The sequence below is a fragment of the Mastigoproctus giganteus genome, chromosome 3 (genome assembly GCF_048544385.1).
Source record: "Mastigoproctus giganteus isolate SK-2022 chromosome 3, ASM4854438v1, whole genome shotgun sequence".
NCBI classification, from domain to species: domain Eukaryota; kingdom Metazoa; phylum Arthropoda; class Arachnida; order Uropygi; family Thelyphonidae; genus Mastigoproctus; species Mastigoproctus giganteus.
The window spans coordinates 11,881,295-11,908,317 of record NC_143577.1 but is presented as its reverse complement, the minus strand read 5'-3'; the positions used below and the strand labels follow the sequence as shown (position 1 = coordinate 11,908,317).

At 37.1% G+C, this 27,023-nt stretch overlaps 1 protein-coding gene across 1 annotated transcript; it reads left to right on the top strand.

Annotated features, from left to right (window-relative positions):
• The first annotated feature begins 476 nt into the window (after window positions 1–476).
• On the top strand, window positions 477–27,023 carry LOC150087717 (uncharacterized). The gene is made up of 4 exons (XM_090369855.1): window positions 477–725; window positions 10,867–11,013; window positions 12,732–12,955; window positions 26,756–27,023. Exons 1-4 carry the CDS (start codon window positions 606–608, stop codon window positions 27,021–27,023), a joined length of 759 nt encoding a protein of 252 aa, XP_090225981.1. The 5' UTR covers window positions 477–605.

Below are 27,023 nucleotides of genomic sequence, written 5' to 3'. Positions count from 1 at the left end.
TGGCGTACATGTGGTAAGAATATACCCAGTTGAAAACCTGACTGGTACTTAAGTTTTGGACACCAGTGTATTACTTCTGACAACAGAGTAGTATTAATACTCTGTTATTATTACAAAACTGCGGTCAGAAATAAAAGGGATTCACCAAGAAAGAGAAGAATGATGATATCCTCCTCAGAGCTCCGGATGTGTCAAGCCCATACTCACCGGAGTAAACCCCTGGTGTTCTTTACCTAAGTTGCTTCAGCACAAATTCTGAACAACACAACTCAAAGCTCCTGGCTATATAAGCTCATTTATAGAGCAGAACGGCGACTTGAGAGCGTATGATCTTGTTCGCATCGTTAAATTTTTGTGAGCCAATTTGAAAACAAATTTTAAATTTAAATTGCTTTTCAGATCGATTAAAATGAAACGTTTTAACTCAACAGAGGGAGCACTGTATGCGAACTCGTATGAAAGCGGTTTATTTATTCCTTGTATACTACAGAGAAGTAAGATACTTGGCGTTGTATGCAGTACTTCAGAGTAGTAACAGATAGTATCTTACTTCTTTTCATAGTGAAGTTTTTAGTTGGTTTTAATCTGTAGGGAAGCAGTAGAATATGCCACAAGATTTTCATGTAGTTCGATGTTATTCTTGTGAGACGTTTCAAAGTCATCAAGTTAAAAAAGTTAATAAGTGGTCATGTAAAGTGTGTGGAGAGAAACAGTCTGTTAAGCAGGTTGGATTTTGTTTATAAATTTGTTCATCAGCCGTTCGACGTATTTATTTTTGTTATCAAAATAGTTTTAAAAAAAAAAAGTAGTGTTTAACATGATTGCTAAAGCTGTAAAGTTTTGGGACTAAAAAGCCATTAATAAGGCAAGCAAACAAGTAGACAACTCATTTTTTTTTTTTTTTTTTTTTTGGCTGATGCTGCATAAGCTCCTACACTTGCTTTCTTGCATCAAATGCCACTACTACTACTACTGCTGCTCCAGGAAAGGCATTTGTGGCCATATTTTAAACTGATCATTAATACATGAAATTGTTAGTTATATACAAAATGTGTTTATTTTAAATATTGACAAAATGTGAATAAAGCACTATTACGAACAAAATGACAAAAGTGCAGTAACTTGTTGCACACAGTAACAAGAATTTTCTTCAAACGTTCAAAATGGAAATTTTTCTTCTTATCAGAGAAAATGTTTCAAGAGGGTATGATCTTTCTGCTTTAATTAACAAGCAAACATCGTGAAACCTTCCCATAAAATTTTGTAAATGGATTTATGATGTTGTAAAGGGAAGTCAATATGCAAATAATTATACATGTTAACAATATGCAAAATGATATTTAAAAAATGTATATACAGGGTGCAGAGAAACTACCGACAAATTTGAATGGGTGATAGAGGGTACCAAACGAAACAATTTTTGTCGAGTAAATCAGATGTTACAGCAGCAGAAGCTATTAAAGAGTTGTAAAAATCAGAACAACATATTCAGTAATTTAGTAATTTTAATGTCATTTAATGCATACAAATCATTTGCTGTTGCACACAAAATAGAAAAAACAATCCATAACACAGTGCCCGAACATACGACTACCATGTATGTATGCATTGAGAGGTCTTCGAAGTGGTGCGTATCTGCCACTAATAGCATAAACGTGTAATGTCATATTATGATCAGTACGAGTACAGACATGGAGCGTTTCACTGTTGCAGAAATGGTGGATATCCATTTAACGTATAGCATAGCCGGGCTAGCCAGGTGGGTAAAGTGCCTGCCTGGTAACCCAAAGGTCGCGGGTTCGAATCTCGTCTCGGCTTGGATCAGAGTAAAATGCAAAAAACTTTGGGAGTGCATTATGGCCACTGAAGCTGATGCACCAACAACTAACGAAAAAAAAAAAAAAAAAGCAAATGGAAGAGAGGCTCTCGGGATTTATCAAGAACGTTTCCCAGACAGAAGGTTGCCTCACCACACAACATTTGCTGCGATACACGAAAGATTGTGTGGTAGTGCTCTTTTTCAGTGTGAATATGCATGATGCTGGACATCGACGCACTGCTAGGACACCCCGGTTTGAGGAACAGGTTTTGGAGATCTTCGCTAATACTCCTACTAGCACAAGAGCTGTTGCACACTGATTGGGTGTGCAGCATCGTTTGGTGTGGGAAGTAGTGCATGAAGCGGACTACATCCTTTCCGATGCCAGAAAGTGCATGCACTAGAGCCTGCTGACTTTGCCCACCGTGCCAAGTTCTCCCACTGGTTTTTTACAGGAAACCAACTTGCAGCCTGATTTTGTCAATAATGTGCTTTACACTGATGAGGCATGTTTCACCCAAGAGGGATTGTTCAACAGCCATGTATGGACAGAGAATAACCAGCACAGGTTTAGTGTCAATTTGTGGGCTGGCATTGTGGAAATGTTTTAGTTGGACCATACATGTTGCCTGCCCATTTAGATGGACTACTCTATTTGCATTTTCTAGAGCAGACACTTCCAGAGTTGTTGGAGGACATTCTTCTGATTGTCAGAGCACAAATGTAGTTCTAACGCGATGGCAGACCACTACATTTTGACATGTGTATGTGCACACTTACTTACAAACTTTCCAGGCAGATGGATTGGTTGAGATGGACCTGTAGCCTGGCCAGCAAGGTTGCCTGATCTGACTTGTTTGGACATTTTTTTTGGGATACATGAAGACTTGTGTACGAAACACCAGTTGACACAGTGGAGGAACTTATAGCACCAATTATCGCAGCAAGTGCAGAGATAGAAGACAATCCTAGGAACTTCCAATGCCTACAACATTCAATGATGTGTCAATGTGAGTTATGCATTGAACATCACGGCACCAGTTTGAGCACTTCTTATGAATTGTTTTTTCTATTTTGTGTGCAACAGCAAATGATTTGTATGCATTAAATTACTGAATGTGGTGTCTGATTTTTAAAATCCTTTAATAGCTTCTGCTGCTATAATGACTTATTTACAACCTATGTTTACATGACAAAAAATGTTTCTTTTGTTACCATCTATCACCTGTTCAAGTTTGTCGGTAAAGTTTCTCTGCAACCTGTATATCCTGAGCCACCCTATAGGGTGACATGGGGATATTTCAACGTATGTTAATGGTGATGTCAGAGAAGCAGAGAGTACTTCCTACAGACTTAATTTTCCATAAAATGTTTGCTGTTTTTCTGCCTCTGACTTGGAATGTACATGATTATATTTTTGCTGATGAAGAAAACCAGTAACAAATGTAAACATTGGGATCATCATTTTTCTAAATTAGTGTTTTTCTATTATCCACGAATTTGGACCCTTATCCAGATGATGCAAGGAGATAGCTGCAGATGAAACTAAGCTGGCTCAGTGTGATTTGAGTTTTTTTTTTTTTTTTTTTTTTTTTAAGAACTGGAGAATGTATTATCATGACATATAAATTATATGTCAAGAATAATAATAAATAAATAAATTTTCTGTTTATACTCCGGGACGACCAAACGGTCAGAGGGGTTCACAAGATAGACAGATTACAAGAAACAGCACCGTATTCAGTAGTCACGGGCTTGAACCCTGGTCACTCAAGGTACGTGTACTTATGCACCCGCGCGCCTGACCACTAGGCTACAGCGGCAGTAGTGATTGGCTTTTACCAGACTTTGAGCTGTTACAAATTGCATATGTTTCTCGTAAAATATATTGCTTTTATTTATTTTAATTACTTTTTTTTTTTTGTTTAGAATTTTCCATGTGTAGCATTGCTTTGCATATTCTGATATGAATAAATATATAATTATAATTTTGTTTGCTTTCATTTGTTCTCTGTTTACATCGGTTCATTTAAAGTTATTCACTTTTTGAATTTATATTATACATATTATATAAATTTGGAAGTGAATTAAAAGAGGTGTAAGTGAATTAAAAAAAAAAGGTAAAGTGAATCAAAAAAAGTAATCATAATTTCAAATTTTTGAATTATGTTTATTCCCTTTTCAGATTGTTATCCAAACTTTGTAAGGATTTATCTATCCCTCCCCTTTGCCCTTGTTTAAAAATCAGAAAAGTAAATTAACCATTAAAGTAGAATGTTGTAAGGATAGGGAATATGCATCTAGGAAAAAAATATCTCAATATTAGCATGAAAATGCACTTTTTCATGGTAAGGATCATACAGAATTGATTTTTGGACAATGATGTCGAAATGGACTGGACAACTGGGTCACTTTGAACACTTGTGGGATGAATTAAGAGTGCAGCTAAAATAGCCTTCCAATTGGCTCTGGAAACTGCTTCTGAAGGAAGAATGGAGGTGAATTTTGGAAAATTTCCACCAACATAATTTATGTAATTACAGACTAATTATTTACCATTACGATTACAGATTAATTACGAGTAATTACAGACTTGATAGTTCAACTTCTGTTCCGGGGAAAATAATGGAGTCACTGGTTAAAAAAGTGTTGCATGATCATTTAGATAAGACTGCAGCAATAGTTCACATAGCTTGGGTTTGTTTTAAGGGGACATCTTGTCTGACCAATATGATTGGATGCTATTATGTGGTCACAAAGGAACTGAATGCCAAAAATAATTTTGATATCATATACTTGGATTTCAGGAAAGCTTCTGATACTGTTGTGCATGGAAGACTACTGTACAAATTGAAGCAGTATGGCATTAAGGGCAAGTTGCTAAACTGGATAAAAGAATGGTTGAGTGGGAGAAGACAGAGTGATAATCAATGGACACTGCTCTTCATGCACTAATGTTATTAGGTCCCCCAGAGTTCGGTGTTGGGCCCAATGTTATTTTGTATATTTATTAATGATATTGATGAAGGTATATCAGGCTTAATGTCCAAATTTGCAGATGATACAAAGGTTGGCAGGGTTGTTAATGACAGTATGCTATTACAGCGGGATCTAGAAAAGTTGGCAGACGGGCCTGAGAAGTGATAACTAAAGTTTAACATTGGCAAATGCCAAGTACTACATATGGGTAGCAGTAATCCCAGAGAAATGTACGAACTGCATGGTACTACACTGAGGGTAGAGGAGAATGAAAAAAGAAGCTTAAGTTCTGCAAATTGCAGCATCTGGAGACTAGGCACCTGCGATGTGATCTGATTGAAGTGTATAAGGCTTTGAATGGTTTGAGCAGGCTCAATGATGATGGGATTCTTCCTTTTGCTCAGATTATGAACCTGAGGAAAGAGAGTTGTAGAATAGATGTGCAGAAACTTGCCTTTAGCCAATGGATAGTTGATTGCTGTAACAAACTTTCATCTGTCATTGTGGAAGTTGCTAGTTTAAATAAATTGAAGGAATAACTGGACAAACTTTGAGTCAATGGATGAGTGAAATGGGAAATTTTTTTTCCCTTTTTTTTTGGCTGATTCTGTATAAGCTTGCTTTCTTGCATCATATGCCTCTACTAATGCTAATGTGTAGAAAGGTTAAGACTGTCGTCAGAGTGAAAGGTGACCCTACAGGTTTCTGAATTATAAGCTCTTTTTGCAACTGGTTGTATATCCAGATAATTTTTGTCCTATAGTGTATATGTCATTTATTATATGAGTATTTTTTTTTCTATGAATCGCAAATTATACTACTCCAGTTAAGAAATAAATAAGAGAATGTTAATTAAAATAAATGCAAGCAATAATTGTGTAGCTATAAATTCCTGCTGTACTAATGTGTATAGAATGTAGTTGCGTATTAATAAAATATACATTTGATTTGAAAAAGTGAAAATTCTAATATCATTAAAATACAGTATTGTTAAAAATTAAAAAAAAAAAACAAAACTCAAATATTCAAGAAACTGCAGTTATATGACCTCCAAAATTCTGTTTCCATCTATAGTCGATAAAATATTTTAATGCTAAAATACCTTGAAAGATAGTAACCGAATCTTCTTTTCTCATAGGCCCTCATCTTGCTGATCAAGGCACCTTAAAGATTATAACTCCCTCTTCCCCTTAGTAAGATCCTCTTGTACTTCAACAGTCAGTCCAATTCAACATTTAGCAGAAGGATTACATAATAAATTTTAAACAATAACAAAAAAAAAAAAAAATACACACACACACACATATATATATATATATATATATATATATATATGTATATACACACAGGGTGTCTCAAAAATATTGGTACAAACGTTTAGTGGAGGTAGATAACATCTAAAGGAATGTGAATCGCATAGGAACCCATAACCGGAAACGTCACGGAAAAGTAGTAGCAGAGGCACAAGAAGCAGAAATGACACAAGACAGTAATTAGTGGCAAACATTTATTTGATATAATATTAACAATGGAGTATGAGATGGATGCATTTCATGATGTTACAACAGATGCTCGAAGGTTCCACCATGAGACGCGATGCATGCGTGACACCGACGCAGCATGGATTGGCGGACACGGTCGAACACACCTGGAGTTTCTTTGACAGTAGCAGCAGCGCAGACGAGTCTCGCCACGAGATCCATTTCTGTCTTCACAGGCGATTCATACATACATGATAGATTTGAGGGCCTCCCACAGAAAGAAATCAAGGCTAGATAAATCAGGTGAGCGTGGGTGCCAGGCAACGGGTCCACCACAGCCAATCCATCGACGCCCAAAATGCCTGTTCAAATGGTCACAAACACACCTTCCATAATGGGCAGGTGCCCCGTCATGTTGAAACCAAATGTTGCGTCTCACATTTGCTGGAACATCATCAGGTAACCCTGGTAGAACTTGTTCAAGAAAGATCCGATATTTAGTGGAGTTCATGCGGGATGGTAACAGGTATAGGCTGACTAAGCAGTCACCGACCATACCTGTCCACACATTTATTGCAAAGCAATGGGGGGCCAAACCGTGTGGGCCCTCTGCTAATCCATACACTAGGTACATGTCTGCCAGCTCACAGTTCGTATATTGATGCATGCTCTTAGTGTGGCAACTACTGCTTGAATGAGTAAACCAGAAATTTTCCCTCTCACGAACTGATGAACAGCGCCGTGTACCTGTGGTGTCACCATAACTTACGGTGACATTTCCGGTTATGGGTTCCAATGCGATTCACATTTCTTTAGATGTTACCTACCTCCCCTAAATGTTTGTACCAATATTTTTGAGACACCCTGTATATATATATATATATGTGTGTGTGTAATTGTTTATTTGCCATCCAAATGAGATAAGAGCAATACCTTGATACAAGCCACAGCGGGGGGGGGGGGGGGGCTGTATAAAAATGTGCAGTAACACAAAATAAGTATGCACAAGGCTTAATATAAAATAAAATTTAACAAAAAAATGTTGAAAGTGAGTATGACACATCTGCTAAAAGTTAAATTTACTCCACTCATTCTTAAAACCATACACAAACTTATTTAATTCTGCAATTACAGATTATGAATAAGGATCCTTGTATGAATCATGGGATAGAAATCCTGATCTGTTCTAAATTTATTAAACTTCATCTGCTAGCATTGTGTAACAGGTGCTACTTTATTTAATTTTTTTTTTTAAAAGAAATCTGGGAATAAAATGAAATTATCCCGTGTACCTTTCCCCACCAGTATTCTCTTACTGGTTAAATTGTAATTTCAGTTTTTGTTTGCTGTTTAACTGGCACCAAGTGAGCAAAAGTATCTACATAATGGCAACTCCTGTTTCCATGTGTTGTGTGTGAGACATCAATGACATATCCAATGTTGTCATAATGCTTTGATTTTGCTGGCTAAACATGGACAGCTGACAAAAATATAGACATTCACATTATAATATGAATGTACATTACCTTTGCCAATCAGTATTTTCTGTTTTCATATTGATATACTACGAATTAAGATACAAAAATGTTTTGTTTGCCTTTTAACAGATGTCAGGTGTGCAAAAGTGTCTATTTCTCTTCTAGGCAATTCCAATTTCTACATGGCATCTGTGAGAAGTTAGTGACAGGCATCTAATCTTGTGATATACTTTTGATCTAGTTCGCTAAACATGGAACAGCTGACAAAAATACAGATTTCACATTGCATATGCCATGGAAGTGTCTGTTTTTCAGTGCAGGGGATAAGTATTAGTAATGGCCATTTGTTGCAAGGAAGCCTAAGGCTTCACCAGCCAAAAAAAAAGAAAAAGAAAAAAAAAAACGGTAAAAAAATAATAAAAAAAATTTTCTTCTTCCTCTATTAACTTCTTCACATCTTTGGCATCAACTTCCAACTGAAGTAGCTCTGCAACATTTACAATCTTATCTGTAACCTTTTCATATGATTCATCTTTTACAAATCCTTCAAAGCCTTTTACGTACCATGGGCATTTTCCATGCACCACTTAAACAACTTTTAGTAATTTCTGCCCAGGCCTTATTAATTTTAAGATGGTGTGGTAAATATTGTGAGATTTCCAAAAGTCTCTTAACATCAAATTTTTCTCATAGTCTGCTGCAGACAATGCCTGAGCAAATGTTGTGTATAACCTCTGGAATGAAGCAACATTTAAACCAATCCTCAAAGAGAGGTATTGTTATCCATGCTCTCTAGTTCGATTGGAAATGCATGGGTAGGGGTGGCTTTATTGATGCCCATAAATGCACAAGGATTTCCAGAATGGTACACAAGCAGCGGTTTTAACCTGTAATCTCCCGCTGCAAGAGTGTGGCCCTATCTTTTGAACCCTTGAAACCTAGCATTGTATTTTCCTCTTTGGCAATGTATGTTCAATCCGGCATTTTTTTCCAATACAGAGCAGTCTCATCAACGTTAAAAATTTGCTGCATTGAATAGCTGACTTCATCAATAATTTGTTTCCAACACATCACAAAATTTCTCTACAGCTGCAGAGTCGGCACTGGAAACTTCACCGCATACTTTAACATTTTGGAAACCAGTGTGATGCTTGAACCTATAAAACCACCCGTTGCTTGCCACAAACTTGGCTTGAGGTTTGCCGTACTTATTCTTAATATCTATAAATTCTTGTTGTTTTTGCCTGAATGGCTATTGGACTCAGGAGCACTCGCTTCTGAATCTAATTTTCCATCCATATTATTAACAGCTGTTCTATCTTCGATATAGCACCTGAACACTTTTGTGATCACTGTTGATCTTAAGTGATTGATCCTATGACATGTTCTTTTATACACGCACTGTCCTTTAAAATAGTATTCACTGTTGAAGCAGCGAGACCTAATTCCCTGGCAATAGATGACAAACTTTGTCCTGCTTCGTACTTCTAAATCATTTTCATATTCATTTTTAAATCATTTTATTATTATTAGCCTTATGGTGCAAGGAAGCCTGAGGCTTCCTTGCACCATAAGGCTAATAATAATAAAGAAGCCTGAGGCTTATGCTGCACCAGGCAAAAAAAATTCTGAAATACCCTGAGAGAGAGAGTGAGAAGTAGAATGGAATCACCAAGAAAAAGAAGAATGATGATATCCAGCTCAAGACTCTGGGTGTGCCAAGCCCATACTCACCAGATGTGAGCCCCTGATTTTGTTTTGGTTCATGGCACTATCACCCTTTGCACCTTTCATTGGTCACTTTCTGTTCATCATTGTAATATGCAAATAGGAATGAAGAGAAGTTTCTGAAAATTTGTTTTTTATATGATTGAAGATTTCAGTGAAGGGAACACATTTCATCATAATAGCGTAAAAACCCACACAATTGCAGTTATCGGTATTATCGCAAATGTAATAAGATCGAGTGTACTACCCTTTTATAATTAGATGCACTAACAAAAAAAGCCCAATAAACTGGAAAGTGCAAATTGTTTTTATTGTTTTATGGTCATGACCTCCAGAATCTTGCTTTAGAAATATATTACAAATGCATTCAAAATTGATTCTTATAACAGAAACATACGATAAAAATGAAAGTGTAGTGCAATTTTCATTATAAAAATGACCTTATAGAGCGATAAATAGCTTAGTAATATAGCAAAATTTTCATCTTCCAAGGAATGAATTACAAAAAAAAAAAAAAAAAAAAAAAATGTTTTGGGTTCACATTATATTTTCATGATACCTGCATTTATTCCTACAGGATGCAAAATATGTTTCTGTGATGTTTTTAAGTTTGCACGGGCTGGGAAAAACTTACCTAAAGTCAAATTTCCGTAAGTCGGGAAATTCCTGTATATGTACATTTACTGAATTCGGCGGTATATTACCATGGTGTTGTTCTCTTTAACAGTATGGAGAGTCCATCACTTTTCACCCATTTAGAGAAGTTTTGATTGTAATCCTTTCAGAGACCTGGCAGATGTCTTAAATGTCCCTTGATTTGAAGCTATGGCCCTTCCCCCATGAGTTATTTCAAAATTTTAGCTTGCACAGCATATGGATTGGATCCTGAAAACACACACATATCTATACATGTACTACCGATAAAGATCATATCCAGTATTATGCATAGTGACATACTATGCACCAAGGATAACCTTTTAATTCCCCCACCCACAACCAACTCTAGTTTCACTTTCTGGAAGTTTTTAGTACTATAATTTGTTATTGCTTGTTAGGCCATTTTTTTTTTTTTTTTAATATTGTATTGGTCTTCATTCCACCTCACAGATACAAGCAAAAGTTTTCTTGCTTTAAGGAACATGTTACCTCTTTTTAGTTTTCATGACAAAAAAAAATTGCCTGTGTGCACATTATCACATAAAGCAATGTTTTACATTCAAGGGATTAAATAATTGCTCATTTTATGTTACCAGTGCACATCATACCTAGCTTTATTGGTGTCCAATCCATTAATAAGATTTGTTAATTGAAAATATCATTTATGCATTTTGCTTATTTTTTTTATTTAATAGAAAAATTTAATATTTGATTTTACAACTAGGTCTATGGGAGAGGAAGTGGAAAAGATTGCAGAAACCATGTACAAAAACTTAATTTATTGAGAGGCAATGTGGAACAAGAGGCTGCCCTAAATAATTTGCCAAATATTTGCAATAGTAAGCCACAGAATGGTGTGTTTTGTGCAGGTGTAAGTACACTCCTTTTAATTACAAGTAACTTCCTTTTATACAAAAATTATTTATTTCCAGAACCAGAAAATAATTCCTAAAGGCAGTAATTATAAAAAAATGTACATAATACAAAGAAAAATCTATATACAAAATAGTGTGTGTGTGTGTGTGTGTGTGTGTGTGTGTGTGTGTGTGTGTGTGTGTGTGTGTGTGTGTGTGTGTGTGTGTGTGTAATTTGTATTAATATTAAATTAAGTATAAATGGATGTGAAAGTTACACAGGGTACCAGCAACTATAAGGGTGAGGAAAGTATAAAAAGAAGAGTATTAAATTAGTGAAAGGTGAAAGAATGTTAATATCCTAGAGGTTATGATGAATTAAGTAAATTATGCGCTGAATTGCCAAGCCAATATAAAGTGGAGGAACTGTAAAGTAAATTTAGTACAACAAAATATTAAAATGCAAATGAAAAATAAAAATAAAATGAAAATGGTATAAAAATAAAATGAAAATGGTGATAAAAATGGTATATCTGTCATCAGATAAGGGGGGGGGAACATTTTTAGTAAAAGGCATTTTTTGGTAAAATGCAAAAAATGCTTGATCTGATGTCAGCAGAAATAAATATTGATACATGATCAGGTATTTCATCAGGGGACTACACCTGACCATGTATCAGGAACTGCGTTTCTATACTTGTCCATAGTAGTAGGAAAAAAGTGAAAGGCCAAAAAAAAAAACTGCTTAAGTATTGAATTGGGATAAAAATGGTTAATATCAATATGTTTAATATAAATTGTGGAATCTAGTGTAGGATTTAATTTTGTATAGATAAAAAAAATCAGTGTATTTTAAAAATAAATTTGGAACAAGTAAATGGTATAAGGGTGAGGTATTAAATTGAGGATGGGGAAGGGAAAAGGAGTATTTTAAATAAATAAAGAAGAAAAATAGCAATCGAAGTAGGATAGTAGGAAATGAATGTTCCTACTATCCTACTTCTATTGCTATTTTCTGTGGATGATCTAGGTAGTGCTGCAATTGCTACAATCGCCAGTATCAAAATGGCGTCTACGAAGGAGAAAGCTCAGCGTGTTTCATGAAACCACAAAACACACTGAGCTTTCTCCTTCGTCAACACCATTTTGATACTGACTATTGCAGCGATGTATCCATTGTAGCGATTGCAGTGCTACCTAGATCATCCACAGATTGTGCAATTGTACAGTGCAAAAAACTCTAAGCATTGGCCCTTGTTATGACACAAGGTGCAAGTTTCTATCTAGCATAGTTTTTAAGTTATAATTTTTCTTAATCAGGGAAAGGCTTTATGCTCACCCTGTATATCTGCTCATGGGAGAAGGTCTGCCTATTTGTATATATTGCCAGACTATACTTATGGTGAAGCATATTCTATTAAATTGTAACCATTATATTAACTCTCGAAACACAATTTTCACATTGCTTTCACATCTGCAAGAACCTTTAACACACTATCTCATCTAATCGGAGACAGTTCAAATCTAGTTGAGTGCTTTGTTTTCTTGAAACTGCACTACTGAATAAAATCAGGAACAATATGGCCTTAGTAACCCTTGTGCCATTAAACAACATACCAACCAACAAGAAATATCATTAAGAGTAACAGTTAACCACAGAAATGCATATTTGATTTTATTGTGATCATATGTACTGAAAGGCAGAGCTGAATAATGTAAACTGAATATCTTATAGGATGAACTCTTCATCACTGGGAAGTCCAATATTCCAACTGTAACATCTGATAGTAAAAATAAATGGTCAGTATTTCTTGAAGAGTCTTCTGCCCTGGATGATGATGATGCAAATAAGTCATTAGCATCTCTTGAAGAGTCTCCTCTGAGTGATGGAATTTCTTTTACCACAGACAGGGTATTATTTGAAAATGCAAAAACTCAAAATTCTTATTTGAAAAAAAGGTAAATCTTAGCTAAAATTTATTTTCTATAATATACTTATTTTTGGAGGCATCTTTATCAGATTATCTGTGTTACAAGTTTAAGAATTATTACTGAGTTTCACCAGTTCTACTATAGGTCAGGGATACTCAAAAATTGCTACAGATCCACATCCTTCTTAAAATTATGCTTCTAGCCCTATATGCAGTACTCAAGGTGCGGCCTAACCATTATATTATGCAATGCAATAATCGATTCCTCTTTGCTGATGGCAAAATTCCTGTATGTCAACTGAACCCCCATGAGTTACCAAAGCGGCCTGTCTACCTAGGTCTCTTCATTCTTTATCAGCTTGAGCTTGATACCACCCGATGTTATGTTATTCTGGGATTACACTTGTGGAGTACTTTGCATTTATCAATGTTAAACCTCAAATGCCATTTTTCAGCCAGTCTGTCCAATTTTTATAGGTGTTCTGGCAGCAGTATGCTTTGATTCTTGCAAACCTTTGTATCTTTCTCTCTCTTTTTTTTTTTTTTTTTTTTTTTTTTATTTGCAAACTTAAACTTGATATGCCTTCATCAATACCATTAATAAATATTGAAAACAATAAGGGGCCCAGCACAGAACTCTCAGGTACTCCACTAAGAATATTAGTCTAAGAAGAGCACAACCCATTGATAATCACTGTCTTCTCCCACTCAACCAGCCATTTATCCATAGCAGTAACTTGCTCCTAACGGCACACCTCCAATTTGTACAGCAGTCTTTCATGTGCAACAGTGTCAAAATCATTAGTGAAATCTAAGTATATGATGGCAGATTTATATTTTGCATCCATTTCTTTTGTTACTGTATCATAGTAGCTAATCAAATTAATGAGAATTCCATGCTGTGATTTCCGTATTATTATTATATTAGCCATATGGTGCAAGGAAGTCTGAAGCTTTTGCTGCACCAGGGATAATTTCAGTTACTCCGCGCGCGCGCGTGAGAGAGAGAGAGAGAGAGAGAGAGAGCGAGAGTAGAAAGGAATCACCAAGAAAGATGATATTCAGCTCAGGACCCTGGGTGTGCCAAGCCCCTGAATTCCTGTCAAAGTGATCTTGTTGTTTTGTGATTACTAACTTTCTCCCTTTGTGAATAGGAAAGACATTTACATATCTCCAATCTGTAAGGACTTCCCTGAATCCACAGATGCTCTAATAATTGTGGCCAATGGTTTGATTATCTCTTTTTCTAATTCTTTTAACTTAACTGAATAGATACCATCAGCTCCAGTTACTTTATTTACTTTAATCTTCAACAGTTTCTCCTACACATTCCTCTTAGTTATCACAAAGTCTCCCAGTTATAATTTTGTGTACTTCTAGTGTTTCCAACGAATAAAAATTTCTCATGCATGAATATAAATGCAGAATTGTCAGCAGCCTGAATAGGAATTGCCATTCACATCTGGTAGGCCAATGTGGTTCATCTCTCTTCTTCTAGTATTAACAAGCAAAGAATTCTCTGCTACTTTTTTTTTTTGTATTCTTAGTCAAAGACTTCTTATAATCTACTTTATTTTGCCTAATCTCCTTAGCAAATTGACTGCATGACTAGTTTTCACTTACTGTTGACAGTGCCTTATAACTTTATAACTATTGCAATGGAAATAAACAAAAAATTATCATTTAAAACCTGAGGCAAAATAAGAAAAACTTTGCAACTACCCACCCTTTAAATTGCTCAGTATTTCTTTGCACACTACTGCTATTGTACAGTTTATTGCCATATAAAAATTATTATTGCTTATAATCATCAATGAGAATAAAGTGTGATACATGGAATTTGAAAATGAACAAATTTATACCAGATTACTATTTTGTAAATAGATTTTACAAATATAAAATTATTGATGAAACTATTCTTGACTGAATCAGGAAATAATCCTTATTCCCCCCCCAATACATCCTTTAATTACAGTAGCACAATGTGAACTCTTATCACTGTGAGTGAGGATATAAATTTTCTCTGAAAAATAAAAATAATTTCTTTGGATGTATGTGCTGTGTAAGTTTTCTTCCACATATGATTCATACCAGATATAAAAAGCATAATTTGTATTCCGGTAATAAAAATATACAAAATAGGGACTGCAAAATAGTAGAGTTCCTTATCAGGCTGGAACCCCAGTGTGAGCATGTTCAGAGTGCACGCTCAAAAAATTAAGTGCACAGCACTTCCAAACATATGTGTATTGTTCCAGAAAACAGCAGTTGAATGAATAAACGAGGAAGATGAAAAGTTGGTTCTGTGAGTTTGCAGTTGGACAGTAAATGGATGTTGGCTGGTGGTGGCATGTGTTCAGACTGTTTTGAAAGAGAGAACGGGAATAATAGAAGCCAATTCAGAAGAACAGTGCCCATGGAAGTATCCGTAGAAAAAGCATGCAGCAGAAACAGTACGTCTATGAGACAGCGAGTGAAGAGACTGTTTGAGAGGAGTCATTAATTAACCTAACTGCCCTCTTCTGAATGGAATCTAGAAGCCTGAGAGAGGATCTGGGGTCACCATCCCAGATGTGGGAACAATATTCCATGGTAGGGTGGATTTGCGATTTGTACAGAGTGAACAGCTGTTTGGAAGAAAAGTAACGCCGAGAGCGAAAGAGAAAACCAAGTTATTTAGATGCAGAGGAAGCAATATTTGTAATGTGCTTGTGCCAAGAGAGAGTAGAAGTCAGGATAATCCCCAAAAGAGATATATCAATTTGCCTAGAAATCGGAGTGTCATCAAAGGTAAGTATAGAAGTAGAAGAATCCTTTATGCTAGATATGAGACAAGACTGAGTTTTAGAAGGATTAAAATCAACTAAGTTGTCTTTGCCCCACCTGGGGATCAGCATTTAAGGAATTGGTAGCAGATATTTGAGAAGTTGAAGCTGATTGAGCAGGGCAAGGTTTCTCAAAATGGAAAGTGGAATGCAATGTTCTATCATCGGCAAAACTATAGATAGGATTTCCAGTCAATGGAAGAAGGTCATTAATATACAAGAACAACTTTGGTGGACACCAGCATTAGTGGAGAAGTTAGAAGACAGAGAGTCAAGAGCAACTGCTTGTGTTTCACCACACTTTTCCATTGAATTTGTCCATAAATGGGTAACATAAGCAAGAATATAACCAGTGGATCGACACTGACAGAATCCATACTGGCGATCGTTGATCAGAAGGAAGATTTGTAGGTAGTTTAAGAGTTGGTGGTTGATTGATTTCTCCATTACTTTACAAAGAGTAGAAGTAATTGCAATGGGAGGGATTTGTCACCCTTTTTAGGAACTGGCTGGCTATGAGCAAATTTCCAAGCAGAAGGAAAAATACCTTTGGAATAAGAAAGTAAAAAAAAAAGGCGGCATAGAACAGGAGTAAGTTCAGGAGCACAAGTTTTAAGAACAAGTGGAGAAATTCCATCAGGATCTGGAGCTTTCTTAGCATCAAGATTTGTCAAAATCCTTCTGACATCCTTTTGGTGGAAGACCACTAGAGGCATCGAATGAAGTGTGTTGGGAGGTGTTTTACCAAGATCATTAATACATGAGTTGGAAGAAAAATGGAATGCTAGCAGGTCAACTTTGTCCTTGGCTGAAGTGACAACAGAACCATCTGGTTTTGATAGAGGTGCGAACAAAGATGGGCAAAAGTTGCGGCCAATAGCTTTGGCAAGAGACCACAATGCTCTGCTACCATTAGGGCAAGAAGCAAGTTTTCTACTCTTAGCCTGTTCAAAATCTAGTTTGGACTGATTAATAACTGCTTAACAATTGTTGCGAGCTTTGGTGTATGCAGAAAACGAAACTGAAGAATTCGAAACAAGCCAATTACGATATGCAACATTCTTCTCTTGAACAGCCTTAGCACATTTATTGGAAAACCAAGGTTTAGATAAAGGACCAGATTTTAAAGTGGAGTGTAGAATAAACGATTCCATTCCTACAAGAATAATTTCACTGACACAATCTGAGCAAACTTTAACATCAGAAGTTTTGAAACAGAAATCCAACCAAGGAAAAAAAGAAAAGAAATCTTGGAGGTCATCCCATTTTGCATTCTTGTAATACTAAACAACATGAGGTTGGGAATAGCCATGAGATAAAGGCTCCATTGGAGAGAGAGACAATCATCAAATTGTGATCTGAGGTGCCTAAAGGACCACTCACTTTGACCGTGTACTTAGAAGGGTTTTTTGTGAGAAAAAGATCAAGTGTGTTGGCTGTGTGGTTAAGATTTTCTGGTATTCTTGTAGGTAAATGAACAATCTGTGTAAGGTCATTAGTAATTGCAAAAGCCTCAGCATCTCAACCAGCTGGGTCAGTGTGACTAGAAAATGGAAGCCAGCTGTAGTTGTGACCATTAAATTCACCAAGTAAATTACCTCACTGTTAGGAAAGTTGGACTGGAGAAAGTCAAGTTGCAAAGAGAGGAAGTCAAAGAGCTCCAAATGATTAGTGGAGTTGGGAGAACGGCAGAGACAACAGATGAATTTGACAAAATGAAGTAGAGAGATTTTAAGCCAGAGAAGATCGAAAAGAGAAGATTCCAAATTACCAAGTCTCTGACAAGGAATATCGGAATGGATATATGCACAATACCACCTTTTACATGAAAGGAATCATACAGCGAATGATTTGGGCAACTGACATGAGCAGTAGTTGAATCAACCGATAACTGAGATTCTGTCAGAAAAAGTATGTGGGGCTTGGCAGACTGCAAGTGGAAATGGACATCATTGAGATTAGAGTTGAGACCATGTATATTTGTGAAATGAACTAGGAAGTGTTTGGGAGGTTTAGATCTTTTCGCTGATAAGTTTACTCTATTAGTTTGACAATTCATGGTGTATTCAATAGTAAGAAAAAAGTGGTGGGGACATGCTGTGTGAAGTAATGAAATTTTTGGATATGTGCATACACATGGTAAGAATATACCCAGATCCTTGACATATCGTGGCCTCGACATTGCCCTCCCCCGCATACACACTACTCGGACTCCCTCCAGTCACTATCTGGAAGAGGTGAGGTAGCAAGATTATACACTAGCTGATCCGGAAGCCTCCTAAAGAGTTACCAATAGGTTCAGTCTGGTGTACTAACTAGTGGCCGGCCTGCAAACACCATTTTAGAGCTGTACCCTCGAAATATAAGGAAGATGGGATCTCATAACCTCAAAAGTCATCAGTAATAATGCATGATGGAAGAGATGGAGAAGGGTTGACTGGAACTTAGTTCTGTAGACTAAACATGGGTTCCACTACTTCAAGCCTCCAATAAGCAAAGTGGTGGTATTGCATCGGTTGATGAGTGAGCCATCTGCCACCTAGCATTGCCTAGTAACACGGAGGGGTGGCATTCATCCATGTCATGTGGGCGCCACACCTCAACCCCTGCTTACATTGGTTCACACCTGGGTGGTCACCCACAGTGCTTGTGCATGGAGGTTAGACCCAGGATTGCTAATAGTCCCACCATGGTGAAGGTGCAAGCAGAGGATTTGGCTATCAGAGACTGTCTGGACTTTGCTGAAATTGGGTCCACTTGACTTGAATGTCACCCGAATATCAGTTCCATCAGCATTTTAGACTCCCAGGTAGCAAGTACAGCTTGTCTGGCACATCTTAGAAAATGTCTGAGCAACCTCAAAGTGCACAGCTTAGAGGAAACCATTTATAACCCTATTGGGTTGTGAATAAGGTTCTCAAATACTGTGTTGATCTTATTTCTATCTTCTGTGACTTGAAAAGTTCTTATAAGTGTTATTTGATTATGAATTAGTTAAGTACACTTTAAAAAAGTAAACATAGCAACCATGTGGTATTAGACTCAGTGTAGTGGGAAATGAAAAAAAGACATGGGGATAATTGTATAGTCAGATATGAAGTTCTCTGAGCAGCGCAGACAGGCTGCCAGGACAGCTCATGGAGTTTTTGGTAATGATATACAGGAACTTTGCTTCCATGGATAATGAGGTAATTATCCCATTCTATCAGTCAGTGGTCAACCCACATCTTGAGTACTGCATACAGGTTGGAGGCCTTACTTTAGGAAGGATATGATATTGGTGAAAGGAACAAAAGGGGCTCTTACTAAGGAAGGCTTCAGTTCTGCAAATTACAGCATCTGGAGACTAGGCACCTGTAAGGAGATCTGATTGAGGTGTTTAAGGCCTGGAATGGATCATGCATCTAATTATAAACGGGTATTAAACTTGATCTTATTGCATTTGCGATAATACTGATTACTGCAATTGTGTGGGTTTTTATGCTATTATGGTGAAATGTGTTCCCCTTCACTGAAATCTTGAATCATATAAAATACAAATTTTCAGAAACTTAGCATTTTAGCATTAGTAGAGGCATTTGATGCAAGAAAGCAAGCTTATGCAGCATCAGCCAAAAAAAAAAAAAAAAACCACTTCCACTTCACCCCTCTGTTCGTTCAAAATACCTGTCCAGCTGAGCCTTAAACTTATTTAGGCTATCAACCTCCACCACAAGGGATGGAAGTCTGTTCCACCAACCAACCACCCGCTGGCTAAAGACAAATTTCCGCACGTCTATCCTACATCTGTCTTTCCTCAATTTGAATTTATGCCCTCTCAGGTGATTATTCTGAGCTAGAGGAAGAATCCCATCAGCATTGAGCATGCTTAAACCATTCAAGGCTTTATACACCTCTATCAGATCACCTCGCTGGTGCCTAGTCTCCAGACACTGTAATTTGCAAAACTTAAGCCTTTCTTCGTAAGAGCACCCCTTTGTTCCATTCACTAATCTTGTTGCCCTTCTCTGTACTCGTTCCAGCAGCTCTACATCCTTCTTGAAATGAGGCCTCCAGACCTGTATACAGTACTCTAGGTGTGGCCTGACCATCGCCTTATACAATGGAATAATCACCTCCTTATCCCTGCTGGAAAAATTCCTGTATATCATTGACAATACTCCTTGAGCTACTCTTGCAGCCCGTCTGCACTGCTCAGAGAACTTCATATCTGCCTGCACAACCACCCCCAAGTCCCTTTCATTCTCTACCACTGTCAGTGTTGTACCACAGAGTTGATACGTTGCTCTGGGGTTGCTGTTTCCCATGTGTAGTACTTTACATTTGTCAATGTTAAACTTCATTTGCCACCTCTCAGCCCATCTGCTCAACCTTTCCAGATCCTGTTGCAGCAGCATAGTGTCAGTAGTGTCCTTGACAACCCTGCCAACCTTTGTATCGTCTGCAAACTTGGACATTAATCCCGATATACCATCATCAATATCATTTATAAATACAGAAAACAATAATGGACCCAACACTGAGCCCTGAGGGACTCCACTAATAACATCAGTCCACGATGAGCAGTGTCCATTGATTACCACTCTCTGTCTTCTCCCCCTCAGCCACCCCTTTATCCATAGCAGCAATTTGCCTCCAATGTCACACTGCTCCAATTTGTGTAGCAGTCTTCCATGTGCAACAGTATCAAAAGCCTTTCTAAGATCCAAGTATATAATATCAAAGTTATTCCCTGCATACAGTTCTTTTGTGACTGCATCATAGTATCCAATCAAGTTGGTCAGGCAAGACTTCCCCTTAACAAAACCATGCTGTGTCTGAGCTATAACTGAAGTCTTGTCTAATTGATCCTGCAGTGCGTCTTTAACCAGTGCCTCCATTAATTTTCCTGGAACAGAAGTTAAGCTCACAGGTCTATAATTACTTGTGTCAGCCTTTGATCCTCCTTTGTGAATTGGGGTCACATTTGCACATTTCCAGTCTATGGGTACCTCCCCTGAGTCCAAGGAAGCTCTCATAATTATGGCTAAGGGTTTGCTTACTTCCTTTGCTGCCTCCTTTAATATAACTGGATAGATCCCATCCACCCCGGGTGCCTTTCTTGTGTTTATCTTCAACAGTTTCTCCTCCACTTTACTCCCAGTTATTTCAAGATTCTGTAACTTACTGCTAGAGTTGAATACACCTCTGGCATTCCCCTCGCTGAATAACTCCTCATGTGTGAATGTCGATGCAAAATATTCATTTAGTTTGTTAGCCACCTGAGCAGGATCATCAACACTTGACCCATCAATATCAAGTGGACCAATCTGATTCATCCCTTTCCTTCTAGAGTTTACATAAGTAAAGAACTCTTTGCTGTTTTTCTTTGCATCCCTTGCCAAGGATTTCTCGTAATCTGCCTTCGCCTGCCTAACCTCCTTTGTAACTTGGTTGCATATCAACTTGTATCTATCATAGGCTTCTGTGTCATGTGTTAATTTGTAAGTATCCCATGCATTTTTCTTCTCTGCCATATGCCTCATTAGTTCATCTGACATCCATTTTGGCCTAAACCTTGAACAATATTTCTTAGTTGGTATGTAAAGCCTAGTAGCTTCCAAGATAAGTTCTTTGAATGCTTCCCATTTTGAATTTGCTGTTGGTAACATCATCAGTTGGTCCCACTGTATAGAATTTAAATACTGTCTCAGTCCATCGTAGTCGCCTTTACGGAAGCAATAACCCTTCCCTTTACCCCTAATGGTAGTTACCTCTTTGAGTAAATCCCACTTCAGCACACTGTGATCACTGCCACCTAGTGGTTCATTTATCTGCAGATTCTTAATGCATGAAGAATCACTGCTGATAATCAAATCAAGAGTATTACTCCCTCTAGTTGCCTCCCGAACATGCTGATGTAGAAAACAATCATCCAATAAATCCACAAAAGCCCTGCTAGTGTGTGAGTATCCAGCCCCCAAATTCCAGTCAATATCTGGGAAATTAAAATCTCCCATTATAAGACACTCTGATTTACTGGCTCACTCTATTTCCCTGTACAGTTCCTTATTATACTCATCAGAGTCATTAGGCCTATAGCACACTCCTACTCTCAATTTTGATCTCCCAATGTTTATGTCACACCAAACTGACTCCACACTGCACTGTCCAGCGATGTCGACTGGCTTCACTTCCTTGGTTTTTATGTGTTTCTTAACTAATAGCATAACACCTCCCCCCTTCCTATCCTGTCTATCCTTTCTGTAGACGTTGTACTCCCCAAATTGCAGTTCCGCATCGCTTATATCTGTGTGACACCACGTCTCTGATATCCCAACAATATCTGCCTTCGATGTTTTGAGCAATACCTCAAATTCATCAAATTTATTTACTAAACTCCTAGCATTGGTGTACACGCAAGTATACCTGCACCTGTTTCTTCTCATCATTCTTGTTTCTCAAACTTCTCATCATTCTTGTTTACGTATTACAATGATGAAGGGAAAGCAAACAGCGGAAAGTGCAAGCGGTGGTAGTGCTAGGAAACAAAACAAAATTGATTTAGAAGTTCAAAGCAGGAAAAAGTTTGTCATCTATTGCAAGGGAATTAGGTCTCACTGCTTCAACAGTGAATTCTATTTTAAAGGACAGTGCACGTATAAAGGAACATGTCAAAGGATCAACACACTAAGATCAACAGTGGTCACAAAACAGCGTTCAGGTGCTATATCGAAGACTGAATAGCTCTTAATAATATGGATGGAAAATCAGATTCAGAGCAACTGCCCCTGAGTATCATGGCCATTCAAGTAAAAGCAACAAGTATTTATGAAGATATTAAGGATAAGTATGGCAAACCCCAACCCAAGTTCATGGCAAGCAACAGGTGGTTTGATAGGTTCAAGCATTGCACTGGTTTCCACGTTAAAGTATATGGTGAAGTCGCTGGTGCAGATTCTGCAGCTGCAGAGAAATTTTGTAATGTGTTGGAAAAAATTTATGAAGGCGGGTATTCAATGCAGCAAAATTTTAACGTTGACTAGACTGCTCTGTACAGTCAGTCCTCGTATGACACATGTTTACACTACACCAATTCGATCATACACGATTTATAAATAGGGGAACGATATCTTATATAACACGAACCGAATTAGCTTATGTACGATTCGCCTTTGTGTTTACAAGAAATAGCAGTCGAACCTTGCCAAGTTCATGGCAAGCAACAGGTGGTTTGATAGGTTCAAGCATTGCACTGGTTTCCACGTTAAAGTATATGGTGAAGTCGCTGGTGCAGATTCTGCAGCTGCAGAGAAATTTTGTAATTGCAATGCAGCAAAATTTTAACGTTGACTAGACTGCTCTGTACAGTCAGTCCTCGTATGACACATGTTTACACTACACCAATTTGATCATACACGATTTATAAATAGGGGAACGATATCTTATATAACACGAACCGAATTAGCTTATGCACGATTCGCCTTTGTGTTTACAAGAAATAGCAGTCGAACGCGGAATTACCCCAACTGCGTGCAACACGATAGGAATGAAGAGAAGATTCTGAAGATGTATTTATGTGTTTTATATCAGTGAAGGGGAAACACATTTCACCATAATAACATAAAAACCAACACAATTCCAGCTATCGGTATAATCGCAAATGCAATTAGATCGAGTTTACTACCAGTTTATAACAGATTCCACTAGCAGAAACGCAACTGGAAATTGTTTTTATTGTTTTATGGTAGTAACCCCTAGAACTGTGCTTTAGTAAAATGTGGTGTTAATAGTGTATCTCTGCCTTTACTGTGTTGTTTATTCAGTTGCTACACGCGTGCAGCTTTGTTTATGTGTATCAAGTGTGCCTCCTCGTTTTGTAATTGTGCTTTATTCCCTAAAAATGAGTAAAATACTTAAAAGGTGTGAAAAGGAAGCATCCCGGTGAAGACACTGCAAATTCAGAGAGAAAAAGAAAAAAAATATCGATAAACAGAGGCGGACTGGGTCAAAAATTCTTACCCGGGAAAATTTGTGGTGGCCTCATACTAGCGTTTATGTCCAAAATCACACCGGCCTCCGGCCCACCAGGGTTTCCCCAGTAAGGCTTATGGCCAGTTTGCTTCCATCAATAGAGAAAAAATATGAAATTGTGAAATGCTTTGCGCGAAATGAAAAACCATGTGATATTGCATGGGCTACAGACCCAAATGAAGCAATGCCGAGAATTACAAAGAATGCAGAGAAAATAAAAACAACTTTCATAGCAGGAACTCAAAGTGTAATTAAAATCCATTAGATTAAGACAAAGAATTGGAAGAGATGGAACGGCTGCCATCTGTTTGGATAGAAATTCAAATAAAAAACAAGTTTGCTTATTATCGTAATATACGTATTTTAATACTGCTTTTGCAGTAATAAAATACTTATTTTATTACGATTATTTATTGTGTTTGGTAATGTTTTGGTTACAAATGTGTGTTCAATCTTGGGTGGTCGGCACCTAACCCTATTTTTCCCATAGGGCCTGTTGTTTATATTGCGCGATTTTGCATTGCACGAGAGTTTCTAGGAACACAACTATCGTGCTATATGAGGACTGACTGTATTTGAAAAAAATGCCAGATCGAACGTACATTGTCAAAGAGGAAAATACAATGCCAGGTTTCAGGACTTCTAAAGATAGGGCCACGCTCTTGCTTGGGGCTAATGCAGCTGGATATTACAGAAAATCACTGCTTTGTGTACCACTCTGGAAATCCTCATGGGTTTAAGGGCATCAATAAAGCCACCCTACCCATTTCCCATCGAAAGAGAGCATGAATAACAATATCTCTTTGAGATATTGGTTTAAATGCTGCTTCCTTCCCAAGGTTGAAAAATATTGTGAAGACAACGATGTTCCTTTCAAGTTTTGCTTCTATTAGATAATTTTCCTGGACATCCTACGCATCTAGATGATTTCAATCCGAACATGAGTCGTATTTCTACCTCCAAACACGACTTCACTCATCCAACCTATGGATCAGGGTGTTATTTTGAATTTAAAAGCATATTACTTACCCACAACATTTGCTCAGGCATTGTCTGCAGGAGACGGTGAGAAAAATTTTACGTTTATATCTTACAATATTTATCACGCCATCTTAAATATAAATAAGGCCTTAATGAAAACTTTTCCAAATTAAAATCAAAAATTACTTTTGCTCATCATTGGGTCAGACTAGATTATCAAATCTAGCTATATCTATTGAAAATTAGTTAAAATTAATTTTGATAAGTTATTGATGAATTTGCCAAAATGGGAACTATGTACTGGAATCCATCTAAAAATACCTTTAATTATACTTTGGAGCTTTCGAGGTTGAACGTGCCTCTTTATCAACAAATAGAATGGAAACTTTAGAGATAAAAATTATTTTAACAGACAGAGTTGTGATGTGAGGTAGGCCATTCAACCATTAAACTGATTTTCATTGTTGCTGCATGGACATGTGTATTTTTGCCTCCAATGCTTATCTAGACTTAAAAAAAAAAAAGTTGCCTCTAAGGCGGGGCGTAGTCTCATGACTTTGCAGCGGTTCATGACAAAAGCTTTTGCCATGATTAATGGTTGAATGGCCTACCTCATGTCCTCGCAAGCCTCACTGCATGCACAACTGTGTCCGTTAGAGATAAAAAATAATTTATCTCTAAAGTTTCCATTCTATTTGTTGATAAAGAGGCACATTCAGCCTCGACAGCTCTAAAGTATAAAGATATTTACGTTATTATTTCACTCTCTTCTGTTATTGATTTTCTCGTTTTATTTTAACTTTTTTGTTATTTTCTTTTCATTATATTAACTATATAATGTATACTATGTAAATACACTACTTTATTCACTAAATATTTATGTTCATTGAAAAATGCTCCTTAGTTTTCTTAAAATCAATTAAGTTTGAAGACTTTTTTTTTTTTTTTTTTTTTTTCAATTTGATAACATTATTTAGGGAGTGACACCAAAACGATCTGCCCCCGGGTGCAAAAAAACTGTAGCTACAGTGATTGCAGACAAGTTTTCAAATGCTGTACAGTGGGAACAACAAATTCTAAATGGAAGCATTCAGAGAAATAATCATAGAAGCTACTAGATTTTTCATTCCAACTAAGAAATACTGATCCAGACTTAGACTAAATGGATGTCAGAAGAACTATTGAGACATTTTGCAGAGAAAAAAATTCATGGGATGCATAAATTAGCAGTTTATACAGAGGCCTATGGTAGGTATAAACTAGTCTGCATTCAAGTCACAAAGGAGGTCAGGAAAAATAAGTAAGATCATGAAAAGTCTCTGGCAAAGAATGCCCGACCAGAAAAGCAGCCAAGACTACTTATATTAACAGTAGGTGTTAAATTACATTGGACCCCTTTACGTTGATGATCCTGCTCAGGTTGCTAACAGGCTGAATAGTTCAAGGAATTCTTTAGGAAAGGGGATGCCAGAAGTTGATCAAGCTCTAACAGGGAGCCGGATGATTTTGTGATGATTGAGGAGAAAATGGAAATGACTTGGTTGAAGTTAAAAGTACTTTGACATCAGGAATCCAGTATGTTACCAATTGGAGGAAAGCACAAATTAGTAAAGCCTAATTGGGCATGACAGATGCAACAAGCATGTAATTCCTTAATTCCTGAAATCGTTGAGATTACATTTTGTAATCATCTCATTATGAGGTCTCACAACCCTGCATGGCCAGTTCAGGGTTACATACAGGAGTGGTAGCAAGTACAGTTAACAGTCAGAAGACGCCTCTTCAAAATTGCACTTCAACCTGATTAGAAGTGACTGAGAGGAAGCATTTACACACTAATTTGGGCTGGTCCCACTAATCTAAAGTTCCCAAACTTTCTTTGCAAGCTGGAACACCAGCTTGCAAAGATAATGAAATTTATATTGCTAACACTGAACATTCACACTATTGCACCTTTCACATATTTTCTTTCCATGCATCTTTTTAATGAATAAATTGTTTTCTTTTAGGAAATTTAATGATGTGGATTCTTTAGAAGTGTTATCAAGGAAAAGGTTGCCTATGAAAGATCTAATGCCTAATTCAGAACCTCATGAAGAAAAATGTGGGCACATTTCTCCTGTACAAAGCAAAGCAGGAAAAATCATTCATGAAGTTAGCAACAAGTGGGAAATTTTTTTGGATGGCAATTTGAAAGAGACTGATTGTAAGACACCTCAGACAGCTAAACAAGTATTTACTATATGTGATGCAGATGATGACTTTTTAAATTTTTAA

Excerpts from the sequence above, each read along its gene's own strand:
- LOC150087717 (XM_090369855.1), top strand. The coding sequence starts at position 606 with ATGCCACAAGATTTTCATGTAGTTCGATGTTATTCTTGTGAGACGTTT. Across the intron at positions 11,014-12,731 it reads ATGGTGTGTTTTGTGCAGGT|GATGAACTCTTCATCACTGG; the intron begins GTAAGTACACTC and ends AATATCTTATAG. Across the intron at positions 12,956-26,755 it reads AATTCTTATTTGAAAAAAAG|GAAATTTAATGATGTGGATT; the intron begins GTAAATCTTAGC and ends GTTTTCTTTTAG.